Source organism: Poecilia mexicana, unplaced genomic scaffold (genome assembly GCF_051168715.1).
Source record: "Poecilia mexicana isolate PSO_F unplaced genomic scaffold, ASM5116871v1 scaffold_3, whole genome shotgun sequence".
NCBI lineage: Eukaryota > Metazoa > Chordata > Actinopteri > Cyprinodontiformes > Poeciliidae > Poecilia > Poecilia mexicana.
The window spans coordinates 21,288,392-21,309,348 of record NW_028263372.1 but is presented as its reverse complement, the minus strand read 5'-3'; the positions used below and the strand labels follow the sequence as shown (position 1 = coordinate 21,309,348).

Genomic DNA, 20,957 nt, shown 5'->3' with positions numbered 1-20,957 from the left:
TGAGGGAAGGGAGATGACTAAACTTGTGCAAAGCTTATGAAATCACAATTTATCAGGTGCATGTAAGAGTCTAAAAATGTTATATTAATTTGTCAGGAAAGGACAACATATTTAAAATAGGATTACCTTTATTTTTCTTAGTCTTTCATTTATTTATTGTGGCACACAGAACATCAAGACAAAACAGAATGAAAATGCCAAACAGAACTAAGATCATGGGAAGATAGACAGGGAAAAAAGATCACAAGCTTCCAAGGTAATCCCTCATAGGCCGATGGGATTTGTAGTCCATGGGTGGTGTACTACATAACTAGTAAAACAGACGCTGTTTTCTCTTGACAATGACACGCAGGTCAGTGTGTACTGTACCGTGTACTCGTTGACATAAAGTTAGCTCTTAATACGGGCAGAGAGTGAGCGCCGTCCTGGGCTAACCTGACAGAAAGTTGATGTCGGAAAGTCTCGGTGGAGAGCAGCGCTGGAGCCCGGAAGCAGGGCGGGACCTCGGCTCTTTATAAACATGGCCGTCAAGTCCTTCGCAGCGTCAGGTACTGCGTTGGCTGAATAGTTGGACTTTAAGGAAGTAACTGGCGGGGAACTTATGCAGTAACAGGTGTAAAGAAAATGTAGGCCATTAGGTGACGCATTAATCTATTCTAGCGGTCATATATCTGCGTGGAAGCGATACTGACAAACTTCATTTAGTAGTTTGCGCTAGCTAGCTAAACGAGCTAACGCCGCCGTCTGAACGGTAACTTCTGTCAACTTTTTCCAGTCAGCCAGAAACTGTCTGCTTATCGGCATGGAGGAGTGTCGTCGTTCACCCAGAAAGGCTCGATGAATATTTCACACACGGACTGCTTGGAATAAGTCAGCGACGGGCTGAGCAAAACTTTCCTGGATTTATTTGTTTCCATTGCTGGCAGGACCAAAGCACTTCTTCATTTTCTGTTTGAAGACAAGTAACACTGCGGAAATAAACAATGTTTTCTGGCAAGCCCATGAAACCAACCTTCAAGTGTTATCTTCCTCCTGCGCAGGTATTTTTTATTTATTTTTTATTGTATTCTATCAGAGATTACGAAAGGGTACATTTTGCATGCATGCATATCGTTGTCAGTTAAGTAAATGTAAAATTACTTTTAATCTAAACCTCTCCTGCTGTTTGCAGAAGGTTGAAGTAGTGGAAAGTAACTTCATGCTTTTCCTCAAGTAGCTTCCCGTTTTTGTGCTTTGAGTTGTACATTTTAAATGGATACTTCTTTATTTTGTTCGTTGGCTTGAAAACTTTCCATAGAAGTGAAAAGTCGACATTCAGCAAAGTTGAAGTCACAGTTGCTAGTATGTTGTTTTTTTTTCCAACAAAAAGTTGATGACAGGTTCCCATTCATTTTTTAAAAAATTTCATTAAAATATACCACGCCATCCAAATAATTGCTAAAAATATAAAATGTCATCCTCATTCATTCATTAAATTAATCAAAAACAATTATAAATGCATGGATCATTACTTTGGGGCATATTTTGTGTTTAATAAAACTTTATGCTTTGATGGAGGAATGTGACCATTCCAGACATTCTTTTATTTTTATGATGATTTCAAAACATTTACCTTTATCAAAACACCACCAGCACATTCTTCTCTGTTTTATGTTTATAGTTTTTAGGAAAAAATAGCTGATAAGGGCTCAAAGAAAACCAGAAATTAATATCAATCAAGAAAAGTCCAGGCGGTGCATTTCTATTTTTAAGAGCTTATTGGAGTTACTACTTTGATTTTTGTAATTACTTTTTGTGTTATTTTAACTAAGCATAGAATATTTTAAAAAATATATCACTAGAAATGGGTAACTTTTAATTTATTACAGAATTGATAGAAATGTATGTCGTTCCAGTACTATTCCATGAAATCTTCACATTCACTTTTATCCCTGATGTCAGGTGACTGTCGTCTTTGGTTCCTAAATTAGGCTGTTTTATTTTCATTCTTTCACCTTTGCGGTTTTGAGAAAGGAAAAACAAATTCACTATGTTCGTTTTATATTGTGTGTATTCCAGAAACCCTTGAGTGAATGAAGGCTGTAATTTGTCCTGTTTTGTAAACTGGTGCAATGTTTTTCTTCAGGCAGCTTGGTCAAAGGGTTTGTTTACGGACTCTGAGGAGCAGCCCAAACAAAAGTGTTTGTCTGGGAAAGGACAAGACGCGTCTTTCACTTTCTTGATCATTTTTCATACCGTAATGCAGCATATTTTATAAAGATAGTAACAATCTTAAAGTTGCTGTTTTTTTTTGTTTTTAAAAAAAAAAAGAAAAAAAAAGAAAAATCACATTTTAACTCTTAGTGGATTTTAAACAAATATTAAAAGAAATCTCAACTCTTTTTTTTCCCCATTAATTTTGGATATTTAAAATGCTGCTGCATGAACAATGTGAGGAAAACAAAAGAGCGTCTCTAGCTGAATGCAGTAAATCCGTAGTCTTGTGTTACGAGTCTCACTTTAAGTATCGTAAGCTGAACTGAACTCAATTATTTCAACTTTCAGGACCAAGTTCTGTTTAATTTTTATGTTGAATACATTTTGGCATTAATTGTGATGTTCTGTGACGCGGCAAAGAAGTACCAAGTCTTCATGTTTCTAACCCTGATGTCGTTCTTCTCTGTATTTCCTACAGAATGACGTGAAGAACAATATTGAACCACCTGTTAAGTTGGAGCCCAAGTTCCTTCCAGGTTAGATTGTTTTCTGTGTTTTGAAGAACTGAACCATATTTCATCCAGTCGGTTTAGATTTTCAACGAGGAAGTGAAATGCATATTAATTAAAGACTGTATTTATCTGTGCTGTCTACAACTTTTCTCTGCTGAGGCTCACCAGCAAGCATGATGCACGATTGTTTTTTGGTGCTTTTGATTAGGTGGTAAAAAGTTATAACTTATAATGAATAATCAGGATATTCATTCGTGGGGTCTAATCAGATACGGTTAATCTCAAAAGCCATTTGTGCTTGGTTTGGGTAACAAGTAACTCTTGTTTAAAATGCATTTCAAAGTGAAAACAAGCCACCTTGTAAACACTTTGCAAAACATTTTCAGTAGATTCCATCTATGAAAAATCCCACCAGTGATGATTTTTTTTTTTTATCTTCAGCAGCAGCACAAATTATTTTTTCTTTTCTCTTAGTCACCCTCTGAAAAGCAATACTTGTGACAAAAATTGACAGATGAAATCTGATATTCTAGACCGATTCATTATTTTGACTCATTTTCTTTAATCTGCAGGGCCTAATTAGTAGTACAAACCATATAACTTGCTGCAGTGAGAGGTTTTTAAAGGCATGAGGTGTGGCTACCATGTGCACAACTCAAAAGCAGTTATTCCAGTTCACACAAGAGCTTTTTAATTGAAGTGGTTTAAAAGGATTAGATGACCTTTAACTGTAATAAAGCGAGTCACACTGTTAAACAGGAGTTGTACTTTGAAAGTTTTTGCAGAAATGCCCCGGTGTAAGCTTTGAGCGTAATAATTTCTTATCTTAAACATGCCTAATATTTCATAAAATATCTACTGCTTATGAATTACAGTTAAAACAGATGCACTGTCTTAAGACTCAAACTTTTTTAGTGATTTATTTAGTTAATTTTTGGATATGAGGTTGTAGTGGTGTGTTTGGTTGTTAGTCCTGTTCTCTCTCAGTTGACCTGTAATGATCTCATAACCTGCCTGGTGTGTATTCTGATTCTTTCCTAATGCAAGCTGGGAAACAGATTATGAAGCTATTACATCATTATCTGCATCCCAAAAAATAGTTGATAAACATAGAGCTTTTTTTTTTTTTTTCAATATTTTGGCATTTATCAAATTAAAATCTGCTTAATTTGCCTATCATATTTTACAGTGTATTCTGTTGTCGGAGCATATTAGTTTTTATTCGCCCGATACTCTGAAGGTATTTGCACCAAGTGGGCTTTGTTTTTGTGTTGCCCTGGTTTGCAGGCAAACCAACAGGTTTTATTCTCAGCTGCTTCTTCTTTTTCTTTTTTAACTGCATGGTTTTGTTTGGCTCCTTTGAAGTGGTGGCAGTGACTCCACCCTGCTGCCCCAGATCCCCGAGCCCGAGTGTTTAGTGGTCATGTGATGGACATGGATCCTGTTGCTCTTTACGATTTGTGTTGTAATAAATGTGAAAAGCCACACGGGGTTTATAGTCCGAAGGCCCACAACGGTTAAAAGACTGATTCAGCAGGGAAGGGTGGAAACCATCCGGCTCATATGTGGACATAGTTTTGATGCTGCATGTGTGTTATTTGACCTTTGACTTCAGTTTTTGATATGTATGTATGTAAGTTATTGAAGACACTATTTTCCTGCATTCTTCTTCCTGTCTTCTTAGCTACGAGGCGATGTCACGTTCTGGGGGAGCAAAAGTCTGCTGGACTAGTTGAGCTTGTTTGTGATGAGCTTTTTATACAGAAACTTGTGAAAACCTGTGAAGTTTTCATAAACTGAAATTAGATAATCCAGGGTGAAGTGTGTGCTTAATTGGGTTTGATTTGACAGCAAATGGAGCAGCATCACAAAGATTGTTGGCTTTAACAAGCCAATTGGCTAAAGTCTTGCTTTAGTCTGTCTCATGTAGATTTTCTTTTGAGCAAATTCACGTCGTAACCTTTTGTGTGCCATATTTTTGCAAAGAACTTAAAGAAATGTAATAAAGCCAACTTATAAAGATGGAACTGGGTTTTTTTTTATTTTTACAAAACAGTCTACTAGATATCTGAAGTGCAATAAGTTTGATAAAAGCAAATTGTCCATTCTAGATGCATTTTATCTAAATTGTTCAGTTTTGAAAACTACATCTCTGAATATTTGTCAGGTTATATATGGAGCATTTATTTTTTTGAGAGTTTAATGTATTTACTCTTGAAGTGAATTTCCCTTTTTATTTAGCAAATATCAAATTTGAGTTTGGTTAATAATGTAAAATATTTAGGTCATTTTCTGAGGAGTGATCCCTGTGATGATGATGGTGATGTGAAGCGGCAGCGTTGTAAGTTGTACATGCAAACTAATATGTTGGCACGGAAATTTAGCCTGTATGAATGAAGTTAAAAAGTCACTCTTTGCACCTCGTTTTATGTGGCTCACCTGTGATAACGCTATGATGGAGAAACTGCCGGTAGCGTCTCGGGACGGTTCTAAAATCCTCCTCGGATTTCCACGTTGGACATCTGCAAGTCAGCGTTTGTCATGAGTAACATGCCGACTTTTCGTGCTTTGCTGAGGAATTTCTCGTATAAATTTATGGGCTGCTTGGATTTATCAAACAACTTAAGAGCTCTGACAACTGCTACACGTAGCGACGTTGGTTACTTTTAGCTTTTTTAAAACATTGGAATAATTATCTGCTTTGTGATGCCTCCTTTTACTTGATTTATTTTATATATGTGGTATGGACTACTTTTTGTCTCGAAACAGATTTTCCTCTTCTTTCTTCGTCTTTGTCATGTACTTGTTTTTGTTTATTCTTGAATAATTTGCTGTAGTAAGTCATAGCTTTAATTGTATTTAAATTTTGGCGTTTTTGTTTTGTCTTTCGTCGTGTTTTTCTCAGGAGAGATAATCGTAAATGAGGTGAATTTTGTGAGGAAATGCATTGTCAGCACCGACAGCAGCCAGAGTGACCTCTGGGGGAGGTTGATATGCACCAACTTTAAGGTTTCTTTTATTCCTCAAGAACCCCCGCCTAAGCAGGTATGTGTTCAGATTCTTCTCTTTCTTTTTCTTTTTTTTTTTTGTGGCCATCAAGTTGTTTTTCATCTTGCAGCATTTTCACCTTACTCATACAGTCGAATGTTGATCTTGACTTAGACTAAATGTGTCTGATGTGTATTTTTAGGCCTTGTAAACACAGCCTTACTTGTACATCAAGCTCATTTAGAAAAGAGGAAGAAGTACTTCCTTGTTGGTGATAGTACAAGAAGTAAGAGCTGGCGTCATTTCCATGTACAGATTGTTGGTCTGAGACAAAATGGAGCCCGAGCATAAACTCAACAACGCAGCAAGCAGTATTTAAGGGTGTGCATATTTTAATTTTGTTGTTTTCACTGTAGAAATCCCAGTTGTCCCACCTCCTACTTGGACAACAAGACATCTCTCTCACCTGCCTTGATCAAGTAGTAACAGGTACAGCAGAATACACACATGCATGTTCTGATTCCTTATTTATTATCTAAAATCACTTTTTAAAAAAAACCCTCCTCGACTGGAGAGTCCAGAATTAAAGTAAGAGGATCCATCTTGTTTTTCATTATTGCGTGGGCATCTTGGCTTACTGGTGTCGGCTGTTGTTTTTCCTGGTCAGCAATCTGATAACATGTGATGTCAGGGTGAATGCAGTGTTCAGTTGCACTGCAGCCTGGCTTACGTTTCTGTATGTACGGCACTGATGCAGTCCGCTGACGCTGCAGAGGCAAACGACCGGAAAATGAGTTGTTGAGTTACAGTGAGACGGAGATGTTCATTTACTCAGCTTGCTTTTTAGCCGTTCTACATGAGCGCGTAACATCATATTTAAAAAAAATTGTACATTCAAGCGTTTATAACCTTTGACCCTGCGTTTACACATGAGAACTTTCTGTTTATGCCTTAAATCATTCTGCAAGCCGTACTGGTGTTCATACTCTCAACAATGCTTCGCTCTGTTGAAGACTTTTTATCTGTCTCTCTCAGTTAATGATACAAGGGGGAAGAAGAAAGTGTTAGGCTCCAACCAAAAGCTGAAGTTCAACCCAATGGAGCTTATTCTGTACTGCAAAGACCTGCGTGTAATACGCTTCTGCTTTGACGAGGCCGGGCCTGAGAGTGCCAAAAAGGTGAGTGAAATTCAGTTTTACTTCCGTCTCTGTGACAAAGCTGCTTCTGCAAGTAGATGACTAGGCGTATTTGAATCATCTGAACTGATCAGTGGAGAGGAAATTTTCTTAAAACACAAAAAATCTTTTTCGCAATCTGAACATATGGAAGCTAATACGGGTAATATAAATGCCATTCATGCATTAAAACATAAATGCATCATCAGCAGAGTTTAGCTACTTATTCTCTTCTCTAGAATACAAACTTTCAGGATAAAGATCTTCGCCAAGAAAAGAATGTTGTACATATGCTGAAGGAGACAGATGTCGCTTTTCTTCCTGTTTTTACAGATGGTTTATTTAACAGGTGTTAAGCAAACACCAAAACCACAGGACCACATAATGAAACCATGCATTTAAGCAACACTTTCCTGTTGCAGTGAGAGAATAAAAAAAAAAAGACAAATTTGATGACAACTTCTATACAAAACAGTTAAAGCCATATATTTTCATACTCTTCAAATATACTTTTCTTTTTTTCCCTTCACAGTCTGATGTCAAATCAGATTAAAGTTTTCCTGGTCTTGATTAACTAAATTTGTGCACATTTCACATCAAAAAGAAATTCCTATGCAATACGAACACATCTCCTTGATAAAAGGTACGATGGCACGTAGAGATGAGTAATATAATTAAAGATTTATGATAAAGTTGCTCGATGTGGCAATGATGATATAACATACATGAAACAAATTAATAGCAGTTCTGCTGTCTTCTTACTTCGGCTTCATTTCAAACCTAGATTTCAGCTCGTGATTAGTTTATCCAGCAAAATGCTCCGTTTTCATCTCAGCAACATGGTTTTATTTAAAATGTTGCATCTGGCTACATCTGCTGTTTTGGAAAGGAAACCACTTGTTTCTAAATGACTTGACCAAAACGTCTTGATTTCCTCCAGAAAATGCAACAAAATTCATCACAGACATGCAGAGGCTGAATGCATGGACCTTGCTGTATATAATTATCTAGTATTTATCTAGTAGTTATTTGTAATTTTGGTATTGCCTAGTCGTTTTATGAAGAGGATAAATGTCTTCTTTATTGTGCAACCTTAATGACTAGATGTGCATGAATACATGAACAGATGAGCGTTGAACTTTTAGTCATCTGGATTTTGTACTAAAACACGACTAAGACTGGTAAAATTATTTTCCCGGTAGCTCAGATGACTGCTTTAGTTGTTGTTTTGTTCACTGAAGTTTTATGTAAATTATGATTTATGGCGTTGCCTTTTTAATACATCAATGGATCTAAATGTAATTTGGAATCAGAAACTTGAAAAGATGCTCAATCATCTGAGCATTTTCAAATTGTTTGGCTTGTTAAGACCTCTGGCTTTCTTTCATTATTCAGACAGTAGCAGGTAGAGATCATGAAAACTGGCTTAAAAGAGGACAAGTCGGGCTGAATTCATTTCTAGGAGGTGAAGAAAAATGTTTAGTGTGTGTAGATAATATCTGTTGTTTAAATACTCAAGTCTTGCTTAAGATTAACAAAAATAAACTAGTCAAAAATAAGCAGCTTCTCCCTTTTTGTGTATGATGATTATCGCTTTCTCGATTGTGTTTTTGTTCCTCTTGACTTCTTTGTTATTTTGTTCTGCTGACAAAGATTCTCCTTTCCTGATTTCAGCTTTTGAACTCTCAGCCTATGCACAGTATCAGTGTAACCATCAGTGTCACTGTTACAACGTCACTTAAATCTGTTCTTACAGCTGTGTCACATTCCATGTGAGTGGAAGTGACTGATTTTTGCAGGATGTGTGTTCATTAGCTAACCAACAAAGGGACACTGAGAACAATGCTCACTCAGGGTGAAGGAAGTAGAATCTGATCCTGATAGTTGGAGGAACTGGCAGCGTGAGCCAGCCTCATCTCCAACGCAGCGAAGCGCCAAACAGATGTTTGTTTTCTCCACATCAGTTCTCAGTTTTGGGGGTGAATTCAGGCTGCTGTGACGCAATAAATGCAGCAGTTCCCATCCTAAAAATCTGCAAATTAATTTGTTAGACTTGTTGTTGAAGAGTTTATTCAAGAAACAAAAATTCTAATGAACTCAAACGATAAGGAGAAAAAACTTTTTTTTCCCCTATGGAGCTGTAGTGAAAGTTTGAGTTGCAGAATTTGAATTTAATGCATAATTCCTCCAGATTCTTACTTTGGAGCTTCCTCAGTGGATCATACAGTACATTTCCTTACATTTATTGAAATAGCTACATGTCTGTCATCATCTGGGAGTAATTTTGCCTCAGGTGTTGGAGCAGCATATACCTACGCCACAGCTGACAAATTATGGGGTTACTGAGAGGCACAACTTGCTATTTAAACGTCACTTCTTGCCAAACATGCAGTTGTTAGCAGTAGCTTTACGACGGTATAAAACAGTGAAATGTTTCCTTTAGCGTTGGGCACTAACACAGAATATGTCTGCCCTCTCTTACCGTTTGGGTTTATTAATGGACACCCCGTCTGTGTAATTACAGTATGGACCTAAGACGAGGCCCGGTTCTTTTTTTAACCCTTTGACATATGGAACTTGCTGTTCTATAATGGCTCCTTTTTTTTCTTCCCATAGGAAATTACAGAGCAGGGAGCTGCCTTTTCTCTATAGAGACACACACACACACACACACACACACACACACACACACACACACACACACACACACACACACACACACACACACACACACACACACAGAGTCGTTTTCTGTGTCCTCTCGTGTTATTCACAGCTTTACTACTGAATAGACGGCTTTGTTAGACTCCAGTAGAACCTCTTTCCATGGTTCTGCTAGAGTCTAACAAAGCTCTGCTCAGGCCCGTGAACCCAAAGCTGCGTCTTACACACAGACTTTTGCTTTTTTAGGGTTTATTTATGCCTCCGTTTTTCCTCCGAGTTCATTGTAGTCAGAACGAGCCTGGCTTTTGGATCTGAGCTGACGTCGTCTTCAAAAACAATAATTAAATTGTTCTATAGTGCTGCTGCTTTAAGTCGCTGAAGGTATTTTTATCTTTTCTGAATATAGGTCTGCCTTGCCATTGCCCATTATTCACATCCAGCTGATCTTCACTTGCTGTTTGGCTTTGAGTATCAAGGACTAAGATATCATCAATCTAAAGGTGACTAAAAATAAATATTACCTGGTAGATTCTTTTTTTTTAAGTTTTCATTATTTTTACAGAACTAAATGCTTGTTTTGTTTTTGTTTTTTTATTTCCAGGGGACCTAGTCAATGGCTCCAACCCAAATGGAGGAATACAGACGCCAATGTTTGACCGCCCCTCTGACTGGGATCGAGAGATTAAGAGAACCGGGGCTTCGGAGTGGCGGGTTTGCTCCATCAATGAGAAATATGTCGTCTCTGAAAGGTTTTCAGATCATGTTTTATTTGTAATGTAAAAAAAATATCTAACCCTCTCGCAGATGACTTAAGATGGGCAACTATCTTTTTTTTTTAAGGTTCTTCCACAGATCAGTTTAACTTTCACTTCTAGGCTGTTTAGAAAGAGTCACACTGAACTAATTCAGCTGATATTGATTATTTTACTTTATATAGAGCCCAAGTTAAACAGCTGAGAGATGCACACACCTCCATCATCTCAGAAAATAACTAATGTTGAAAATACATGGCTTTAAACAATATTTTTGAATTGTTTTTAACTCTATTTAAAATGCTAGAAGGTTGTTTAGAGGATAAAGAGTGGAAAAGGTTCCTGTTGTTCTCTGGGTATCTTTGTTTTTTTGTTGTTGTGAAATTTTAAGATGTTTTTCTTTTGTTTTCTTTTAACTCCTTCAGTCTTCCAGAGTACGTTGTGGTCCCAGTTTCTTTGACAGATCAGGAACTAAAACAATTATCACCATTGTTTAATGATGGCCGAGTCCCTGTAAGTAAAATCTGATACAAGCTCAAATTATTAGTAAAGCTATAATTCTGTTCATTTAATTCAAACTAGTTCCTGCTAACACAAAATTTCATGTAGTTTTTTTTTTTTCTGTTTGCAGCTGTGGTGCTGGAATCACAGGAATGGGAGCGCTCTTGTCCGCATGGCGGGCCAAACAGAACCGCTGGCTCAGAGGAAAACTGAACTGAAGTAATACAAATCTGTCTGCTTCTTTTACTTGATTGAGGCCAATATTAGAGTTTAAGACATTTTTATAGATACCAGAGTACATCTTTTATTTTTTTTCTAACCTCCTCCATAAGATTATTTGCAAACTTTTAAGACATTTGACTCGATAGTTATTAACTGGAAAATGACAGCCGTCATGTGTTTATCTGAGATGTTAAACCACTCCAGGTGCTAAATTGTAGTGCAATTTAGTGTTGGAACTGTATCCTGACAGTTTAACTTATCGTCTGTCTTATTATTTACAGGATCTTCACGGCGATCACTAGAAGCCATCCGCAGCGCCGAGAAGTAACCTTTACAGATCTGGACAGGAATCTTCCCAACATCCAGGAGATCCAGAGTGCCTTCGTTAAAGCCAGACAGATCTGCACTTTAGGTAAACGCTCTACTAATCCTATGTAACCATTGATAATAAATCAGAAATAAATGTCTTTTCAGTGGAAGGTTGTGCAGAGTTTGGAGATTTGTTTTCTTTGTGCAGATCCTTTTGAGGAATCAGAGGAGAGATGGCTTTCATCCATGGAAAATTCACGATGGCTGGAATATGTCAGGTACGCAAACGAACCAACATCACTTCAAACTGGTATTTTTATCTGTACGAAATGATTCACAGAGAAATGGCTAATGGTAAGAAACTATTAATTCTACCTTTATTACGCTGCATTTGAGCTTTCTTTAGTGGTTAAAAGAGAAAAGAATATATAAAGCTTATATTTCTATTTATTTAGAAATGTTTTTTGTGTATATATTTGTATTTATGTTGCTGTTTCTGTTTGTCTCTGGGCCAGGATGTTTTTAAAAGTCTCAGCTGAGACGGTCTACAACTTGGATGGGAAGAACGTCTCCGTCGTCCTTCTTGGTAATTTCCATTCATCAGTAATGGAGCCACAGTGTTTGCGTGTTTCATGCGAGTGATGAGTTTGAATATGTTTTAATTATCGTTTTGTGTTTATTCTTGTGCAGAGGAAGAAGACAGAGACCTGAACTGTGTGGTGTCCTCCTTGGTGCAGCTCATGTTGGACCCTCACTATCGCAGCCTGAATGGGTTTCAGAGTTTGGTGCAGAAGGAGTGGGTGATGGCCGGCCATCGCTTCCTGGACAGATGCAACCATCTGAAGAAGAACGACAATAAAGAGGTACGCCTTTCAATTTAAAATGCTGCAGTCACAAACAAGTTCAGACGTTCTTGGTTCTTCTCACCGCTTTGTTTCCCTTCTCTTGGTCACAGTCTCCGTTGTTCACCTTGTTCCTGGACTGCGTGTGGCAGCTGACCAATCAGTACCCGGCAGCATTCGAGTTCACAGAGGCCTACCTGACTGTCCTCAGTGACAGCATGTGGATCCCGCTCTTCAGTACTTTCCTCTTCAATTCTTCTAAACAGTGTACTCAGCTCTTACAGGTGAGAAATTTTACATTTTCTGAGCGTTTGTTGGCTTTTGTGGATGCATTTACAAGCGTCGGCAAAAATGCAACAGTAATACTGTTTTAATAAATATTTTAAATGTGAAAATGAGAATGTTTTTGACGTTTAATTGAATCTAAAATGTTATTTCTGTATGTGTTTTGAATCATTTTTCAAAACTAACCAGCCTTAAGCCGTGTTTATTTATCCAAATGATGCACAAGGAGTTGAATGCTATAATGATTAGCTTGTGTCCGTCAAAGTAGCCCACATATTACAGAAAGGTCAAATATTGTCTCCGCACCTAACCTTTTCATGCATGATTGATGATCCTTTGTCAGGATGTTTTTTTCAAAAGTGTTTTTGATTTTCTTACGGCATAAAAAAGGTAGGGGGGAAAAATTAACATGTTTTCTCCCCAGGTGATCAGTTGTAATACATCACTAGTATTGGTCTTTAGGCGTTACTTGATGCCACAAATATTTTTTACCTGCAAGGAGGGACTGGATATTTCTGAGTTGCTTTTTTGTCTGTCTGTCATATTGGATTTATCAAATATTTTCTTGAACTTGCAGTGGATGGCCAGTAGTTGATGGTGTATTGTATGATGCTCTAGTGTCTGTGTGCATTTATAATAGAAAAATCCACAAGAAACACAAGAAAGTGGCTTTTGGATAGCTGTCCACTGCAGTGGCCACTACGCATGTCAGGGTTAATTATTTTAGTCCATATTGTGTGCTAAAATAATTAATATTTTGTTTCCTTTGCAGGACTTTGCGAAGAGCAAAGCCATCCCTCCAGGGGAAAACCACACGGCGATCTTCCCTCCTGTGTGGAAGTGGTCACAGCAGTTCTCCGCCAGGGATCAAACCCTCTTTAATAACCCCATGTATGTTGGGAAAGGAGCTGCCTGTGTTCAGAACGGAGAGGTGAAAACCTTCCAACGCACAAAGGTAAGCAGGGGGCTGCTATTAGTGTAACCTTTGGGTTTACATCACTTAAGAGTTGGTGTAAATGCACTGAGATTGGCTTTTCATAAAGCACATTCAGAGAGTAAGCAAAAAAAATAGGTAAAGAACCATGTGTGCACCTGAGTTTCTTCCACATCTGAATGTGCATGAAGGATCTTTATATTTAAAAAAAGAAACCTTTTCTTCCTCATTTAATTTTCTCGGAGGCTGAAGAAAACACTTATTCATGCACGATGAAAGCCCCGTTTATCCTACTGATCCAAGGCTTAGATTCATAGATTTCTCTGTTTCCAAAACATTAAGAGTCAGCTGTCAGCGTTATTGAAGCGTGGCACAGGAGGGTAAAATGTGGAGTTTTGTTTGGGAAAGTGAACAGTGTGTGTGCTGACGGCTGTAACGCAGAGCTATTTATTCCCTTTCTTAGCACGTCATGTGACGTCTGTGTGTTCTCTCTTTGCTTCATTAATTCACTAGTTTTATAATCTGCTCTTGTCAACATAGCTTTAGCCATTTCAAATTAATCTGGTATATATGTGAGCTCTTTCTGGTGAGGTAGTTGGATTAAGTGAATGTGATCCTCCTTGCGGATCAGCACGAGGTCCGATAGAAAACTAGTTCTGCAAATCAATCAAGCAACCTGTCTGAGCTGCTCCACAAGCTTCCACATCGGTTAGATGTTCTGTAATAACTGAACCGGCCCAAAAGCCGAGGCCTTTTGGACAACTGGGACAACTGGGCCAGTTGTCCCAGTTGTCCTTTGGTTATGCTCTGATGAATCTGAGCTGCTAAAATGGCTCGGAAGCAGCGAAAACGGAACAACAGAGTCAGTCCTGATGTTCTGGATAAACCTTACAGTTTTTAAGATGTAGAGATTATCCACTCTGTCTACAGATTATTTTACTTTTCTCTTGGATCGTCCATATTTGTTTTTTTTTGTTTTTTTTTTAATTTTCCATCACAAGAAATTAAGATTTAGAATTTTTTATAGGTATAATTTTTGGTTTTGTCTCAATTGTGTGCACTTCTTAGAGTTTTTCTGTATTCTGTGCAATGCTGTGACTTTAAAACTTATTCAGTCATCCTTTTCTATTCATTTAACCCAATCAGCTAAAAAAGTGTAATTATATTTGATTCAGTTTTTCATGAGGGTAAGTCTGTCGCAATAAGTAGTAATCAGTTAATTACAGGATTAAAATGAGCTTGATATTTATTCTTATATTTCTCTGAAGGAGAATTTTGCTTTTGGAGATTTTTGTTTTGTTTGCAAGTGGCTTTTTGATGTTTTATTTATTGTTTTTTGCTGGAAAATGCCTTAAAGTTCCAGCGTTTTTACACAAATTTGTTCAACTGGAGCGCCATTATCAGTAATACTTGAAAAAGGTCTCAAAACCACAATATTATCATTTCTCCTAATTACTGGGACAATTTATTGTCTAGCAAAATTAATTACTGTGACAATCCTACATGAAGGACCTTAAATTAAAGTTAGAGCAAGTCCTCCACTGTGTGGCATTAGAAGTTTTTTTTTGACTGGTTCAGAAACTTTAAATAGTCTTGGGATCTTCTGCCGTTTGACCTAAATATGCTCCGGTGTTCTTCCTCCAACAGAAAGCTTTCAGTTCTACGGTGCGAATATCGAGCACGTCGCAACGTAACGGCGTAAAGGGCGAGGAGGAGACGCTGCAGCGGCGGGGCTCTCTGGGGCTGAAGGCCGAATTCTCTCCAGTGAAAGACGAAAGTCCGTCGGAGCGGTTCTTCAGGGACTGGTTTTCTCGCCCTGCAGACCAGCAGGGAGTCCTGATCCCCTACGTCCTGCCCTCACACGTGGTTCTCTGGAAGTTGTTCTTCCTACGCTGGGTTCCCGAAGCCTGCATCCCACACGGAGGCCCCGCCACCGTCTACCACAAGGTCTCCCAACTGGTTGATGAAATCGAGACGCTGCAGAACAAGCTCAGGCAGTACAAAGGGCCCAGTCCACACAGCACCCCCGGCCCGAGACCGGGCGGACCCCCTTCCGACCAGCGGAGGATGTATTTCAAGGCCAGTTCTCCAGATGACCCCCCAACTTCACCCAACGTCCTTAACTCGTCTTTTCCCTTCAACCCTGTGGGAAACCTGTGCCGGCGAGGCGTTCCAGGGACTCCGATTAGCAAATTTCTGAATGGAGCGAAGACCTGGCTCTCTACAGAGACTCTCGCTAACGACACTTTCTAATGGATTTTTGTAACAACGGATCACATTACTTTCCATGACCTTTTACTAAACTGTCCATACGTGTGCTGCTGACAAGTTAAAAATAACCCACAAGTGTTTGTAAATTTACTGACCTACATTCACTAGAATTTGCACCATTGCTGCTGCTTTAAAGATGAGGTTATTCCTAATTTGTTTGGGGATTAAATCATTGACTCTTGTAGGAATAAATTAGGATCCTTTCAGATGCATCCTTCTTATTGGCCAGTACTTTTTCTGCAAAGTCTGTGGGGAAAAAAACAAGCATCTGTATAATATGCATAGGTTTATCTTGAGCCTTTTAGTCTAGCAAACATAAATGTACTTTCTTATATCCTTCTGTGCCATAACTCTGACTAAAAAGGACATTTTGAGATTTTACTTCATGGTACACCTTTACTACAGAATTTAAAGTTCCTCCTCCAGGCCTTGCATATAATTTGCTGTGGTTTTTTAAAGCCAAGACATACTAAAGTAGAACTGTAACTGTGCTTTTCTTAGGAGAACAGATGTGTGAAGTGAGAGAATACTCATTTTTAATGCAGCAGCAGTGATGCAATTCTCTGATCATAGATGCTAATGTTCCTGCCTGTTTTAATTTATTAAAGACATTTAAAAAACCTGTCACAGTTGACAAGAAATCAGCCCAGTGGTTAAAACAGAAACTATTTAAATGTAATGGGATCTTGAAGCAGTTTGCAGTAAAGATTTTAGTAGATCTTTTGCAACAAATGGTGTGGGATCAGGGCCTGACTTCGAACATGCTCAGACGTTGTTGTCGTACGTTGTGAGAATGAAAGTCTGTGGTAGATATTTCCTCTTCTGCTTTGCAGGGGGTTCACTAAGCTGATTTTTTTTTTTTAGATGCCTTCTGGTAAAGGCACTGAGGGGAAACCCAGTGAGGGCAGCTGAACGAGTGAACAAATGATGGAAAAGGGACAAATTCTTTTAGTCGGATCAGTTTCTGGTTTAATAAACTGGGTAAAGTCGCAGATCCATTGATGATGGCATTTTCAATGTTTCTCATTGACATGATCTGAGCTAACATATCTTAATGAAATATGTAAATTTCCTCCAGAATTTGACATTCCCAGCACACGACATTCATTGTGCAACTACAGCAAAAGTCAAAAAGAGCTAAATGCTCATTTAGTTCAACAGAAAATATATTCCTGAACATGCTTTGATCATTACCTGTAAAACAATTGAAAACCAGAAACAGATCATTCTATTCTCACACATGATAAAACGCACATTCTGTGATTCCCTTCCTGCTTTAGACTGTGTACTCTTAACATCATTTCTCTTCATTAGCAGCGGATCAACGACACTTTGGAGACTCGCCTGTAGAAATAAATAGTTTAGTCTTTATAATAAGAAACCAGCACTGTCTAAAATGTCAAAGGAAATGGTATTTATTGCAAACCACTTACCACCTTATTTTCTTCCAAAAGTGCATTAAATGCTGCATTGCTAGATTAACTGACGACATGCAGCAATCTCCTCATTCTTCAGCAATAACTAGTTCAGGTGTTTCCTATAATGTTTTATGTAAGTGCAAACCTGCTCTCCCAAATGCAATTGTTGCACTGTTTTCCCCTCCCCAGAATATAGAATGGAGCATTATAAGGCAACTATTGAATATAATTTTGGCAAATATTATAAATACTGTATATTTGAAATGTTTCTGTTCATTCTGATTAATGGTACTAAATAACTCTTCATTCTTGATTTAGTCTTTATATTTTAAGGAGATGTATTTATATGCAGTTTTTCCACTAATTCACATTGTTGCACTCTGCTGTAATCGTATGATGAAACGACGCCCGTCGTTTCAGACGGATCATCAGCAGAAAGATGGATTTATTCACTTATGCAAATGTTCTCAAAGAGTTACTTCTGCACACCCTTTGTGCCTTTTATGAGGAAGATTGACTGTTCTTTGTAACTATATTCTTAATCTGTTGAGCTAATTTTGTTTCTAATACTTGTGACTTAGCAGAGCTGTAAATGTACTAGAGTTCAGGGGGTTTGCACTGAAGCTGTTTTTGCTAACAAAACATGTAGCTCAATTATGTATACCAGCAGCAAATAATTATACTAGTTTTCAAATGGAATGGTGGTCTTTTTGTTTTTATTTTATTGAGCTCTTATAAATCGAATCAAATTTTATTCGTGCAGCACATTTCAGCAACAAGGCATTTCAAAGTGCTTCCCATCATAAAAACAAAACTAGAAAGTCATTAAACACACAGGGAACAATTGAAACATTACATTTAGTCAAGTGCCATTGTTGAATTCTTCATTGATTGTTTCAGTTAAATAAGAGGGATCCTAGGGTTGAACCTTGGGATACCCCACATGTGACTTCTGTCTGCTGCATTATAACTAAACTCATCAGATTTAGTAGGTAAAAATATCCTGGCCTTGATCGTATCAGGGAAAAACATGAGTGTATGCAGGATACAAATATCACAAACTTTATGTAGTAGTTTGGTCTGCAGAGAAATTAAATCAGCAGCTGACTTGCCATAAATTTAGATTTGTGCATAGTTGCTTCAGTTTAACTGGACCCAATTGAAATACAGAAGCAATTTGGTTTATTTTAACAAAGTTCTCAAAATACCAAAGGAAAAACCTGTATTGCTTTTATAGCAGCTTTTATAGCGGCTGTTTTTCAGATAAAGGAGAATATATGGTAGTGCAGTGAGATCTCCACATTTGGTTCCACCTATTACTAATATTTTTACAATAATCCTGAGGACAAACTGAAATAAATACCAAATGGGTCAAATATAAAACTCAAACTAAGCAACTTAGTTTATAATGTTGCCGTTTTCCAGCAGCCATCAAACAAACTGAGTGCTGTGGTACTGGGTTCGCCCATGAGCTCCAGACTTTGCCCTGCTGCCTCACGTCACGCTGCCAAAAGAGCAGGTACTTGCTGACATCTTTGCTTTTCTTGTCTGGTAGTTAAACTATTCCTGTCAATGTGTGTTAAATAATCTACCCTAACACTCTGCTGCAGCTCCAAAGCTTTTCGGATGTTTTATTACTTCTGCCTTTCCACCCAATTATTAGCTGTTAAATCCAAGCTGGTTTAATAAGAAAACTTCAATGCTTTGTAGGATTAATGCTGAAACTAACACAAGTGGGGGATATAATCTGAAGAGAAACTAAGACGGTTTCCACAAACCATCTATTTCCTAGAATCAGGTTTTTGTTGTTTTATTTTAGATTTTTCTATTAGTTTTTACAACATTAAGTTGCTCTTTTCACCTCAATTCAATAAAGGACACAATGCAGAAGATTTGTCAGTTCAAGCCTACTTAACGTTTTGATGACAACTTGAACATTATTTCCTGTTGTTTAAAACATAAATGAAAGAATATGAATGGTAAAGTTTCTAAACCCAGTCCAAGAACAAAAAGTACAGTTTATTATCCAGAAGTAAAAGACTCTGAGGCAAAATTAACAAAATAAATTGCAAAATTCTAAATTTTGAATGTTTGTGTCTTTCTCTATCTGACTGAACCTAAGTTACCATAAAAATTGGACAAAAATATAATTTTTGATTTAGCGTACCAAACATTGAAAGTCATATAAGTATAAATCAAAAATAAGTAAAAACAAACTTTTTTGGTGTGTGTGGATATTTATCTTTTAGACACGAACCTGGGATCACTTTTTCAATATAGCATTTTGTTTTTACATCCTTCAAATTTCTAAGATGATAAAATCAAATGTCAAACTGGACATGATTCTGTGAAAACGTATTTCTTACAGGAAATCATTTCAGGACACAACCCTCCAGCTCCCCCTGCTGTGTGTCATTTAATGCGCCTCACGCAATCAAACTGTGAAAAACTCTGATGGACTCTAACACAGAGTCAAAAATGAACTATTTAAGCAATTTACACTGAACTTAGAGTCTACACAGACTTGTTCTGAGTTCATCCTTCCACTTGGAAGTAGAGGTTGATTGCTTTTCATTGTGTGTTTTATATTTCTTCTAAATGTATTCTTGATCTGATGAGTCTGAAGCGTTATACAATAACGTTGCAGCTCGTTTGGTTGGGAGGAGTCTGTATGTCCTTAGTATTCATAGATGTCTGTGTTTTTTTTTTTTATCACTTGTGGGTTTGTGCAGCTGATTTATCTCTATGTACAGAACCAGACATGTAAGCTTCATGAAGATGTGTTTAAAAAAAAAAGAAGAAAGAAGGTAAATTCACTGTCTATTGCTCTAGAATATTCTCACAGAAGGTTTTTCTGGTTCTAAAAATGGCATAAGTAGAGGTGCACTACAAAAACTGGAAACATAAGACAAATTGTTTCTTTAATTACATTCAAAATGTGAAATTCAAATGCACTGTTCTGCAGATTCCTATCACACAAAATGATGTATTTCTAGTAAGGGACAGAGAGGTGGGGAGTTCTAGTTAATTTGAATGATTATAACCTACAGGTAATGAAAATCCCAAATTTAGTTTCCTAGAAAATTTTAATACAAGGCTGTTAAAAACAGAAATATGTAGCATCTGCACTTTCAAGGGAAAGGCTGGTGACTTGACAGGAGCAGAAACACAGAGCTCTGTGTCCAAGCAGATTGAGAGAAAATTGAGTGGAAGGAAAAAGTGCAGCAGAAGTTGCACAAACAAAGGGGATAACAGCAGCTTTAAGAAGATTTTGAAGTAAAGTCCATTCAAGAGTCAGAACTTTAAAAGCCACCACACACAGAGAGATCCAGGACATGTGTAATAAATGTGTAATAATAGTCGCTTTCCTCATGTTAATCCTGAACCAGAGACAAAATCTAGGGAGAAAAAAGACTGGACTCTGACTTGGGGGCTCAAAGTACTCTTTTCAAAAGAAATAAAATTTCAAAGAGTTGAAATGCTGTGTTTAACCACCATGGTATGAATCAGCTTCATATAAGCTGCTATAAAAGCAATACAGGTTTTTATGAACCCCTCAACAAAGCTACAGGCTGATACCTTCCATGCTACGCTGCATCGATGCAATAATTCAGGAAAAGAAGCCCCAGTCAAGCACATTCTGGGCATACTTTTCAGTGGACTTTTTAAAATCAGCCTTATTAAATTCTTATGAACTCAATCTGGTGTTTTCTTTATCTGTAGGACGTAAACATCAAACCAAATCGCTATACGGATCCATATAATCTATGAGTTTCACTTTCAGAGATGAATTACTGAAATAAATTATATTTTTGGGAATTCTATAAATATCTGTATAGGATTAACTTAATAAGAACATGTAATTTATATCTATTTATCTAATTCATC

General features: G+C 37.5%; 1 protein-coding gene across 1 annotated transcript; it reads left to right on the top strand.

The window, feature by feature from the left end:
* Positions 1 to 353: 353 nt before the first annotated feature.
* Positions 354 to 17,768, top strand: mtmr10 (myotubularin related protein 10). The gene is made up of 16 exons (XM_015009872.2): positions 354 to 1,040; positions 2,675 to 2,732; positions 5,614 to 5,753; positions 6,113 to 6,185; positions 6,732 to 6,874; positions 9,942 to 10,035; positions 10,137 to 10,284; positions 10,713 to 10,800; positions 10,919 to 11,007; positions 11,292 to 11,422; positions 11,528 to 11,597; positions 11,835 to 11,905; positions 12,010 to 12,182; positions 12,275 to 12,445; positions 13,219 to 13,401; positions 15,028 to 17,768. Exons 1-16 carry the CDS (start codon positions 984 to 986, stop codon positions 15,631 to 15,633), a joined length of 2,295 nt encoding a protein of 764 aa, XP_014865358.2. The 5' UTR covers positions 354 to 983; the 3' UTR covers positions 15,634 to 17,768.
* The last annotated feature ends 3,189 nt before the right edge of the window (positions 17,769 to 20,957 follow it).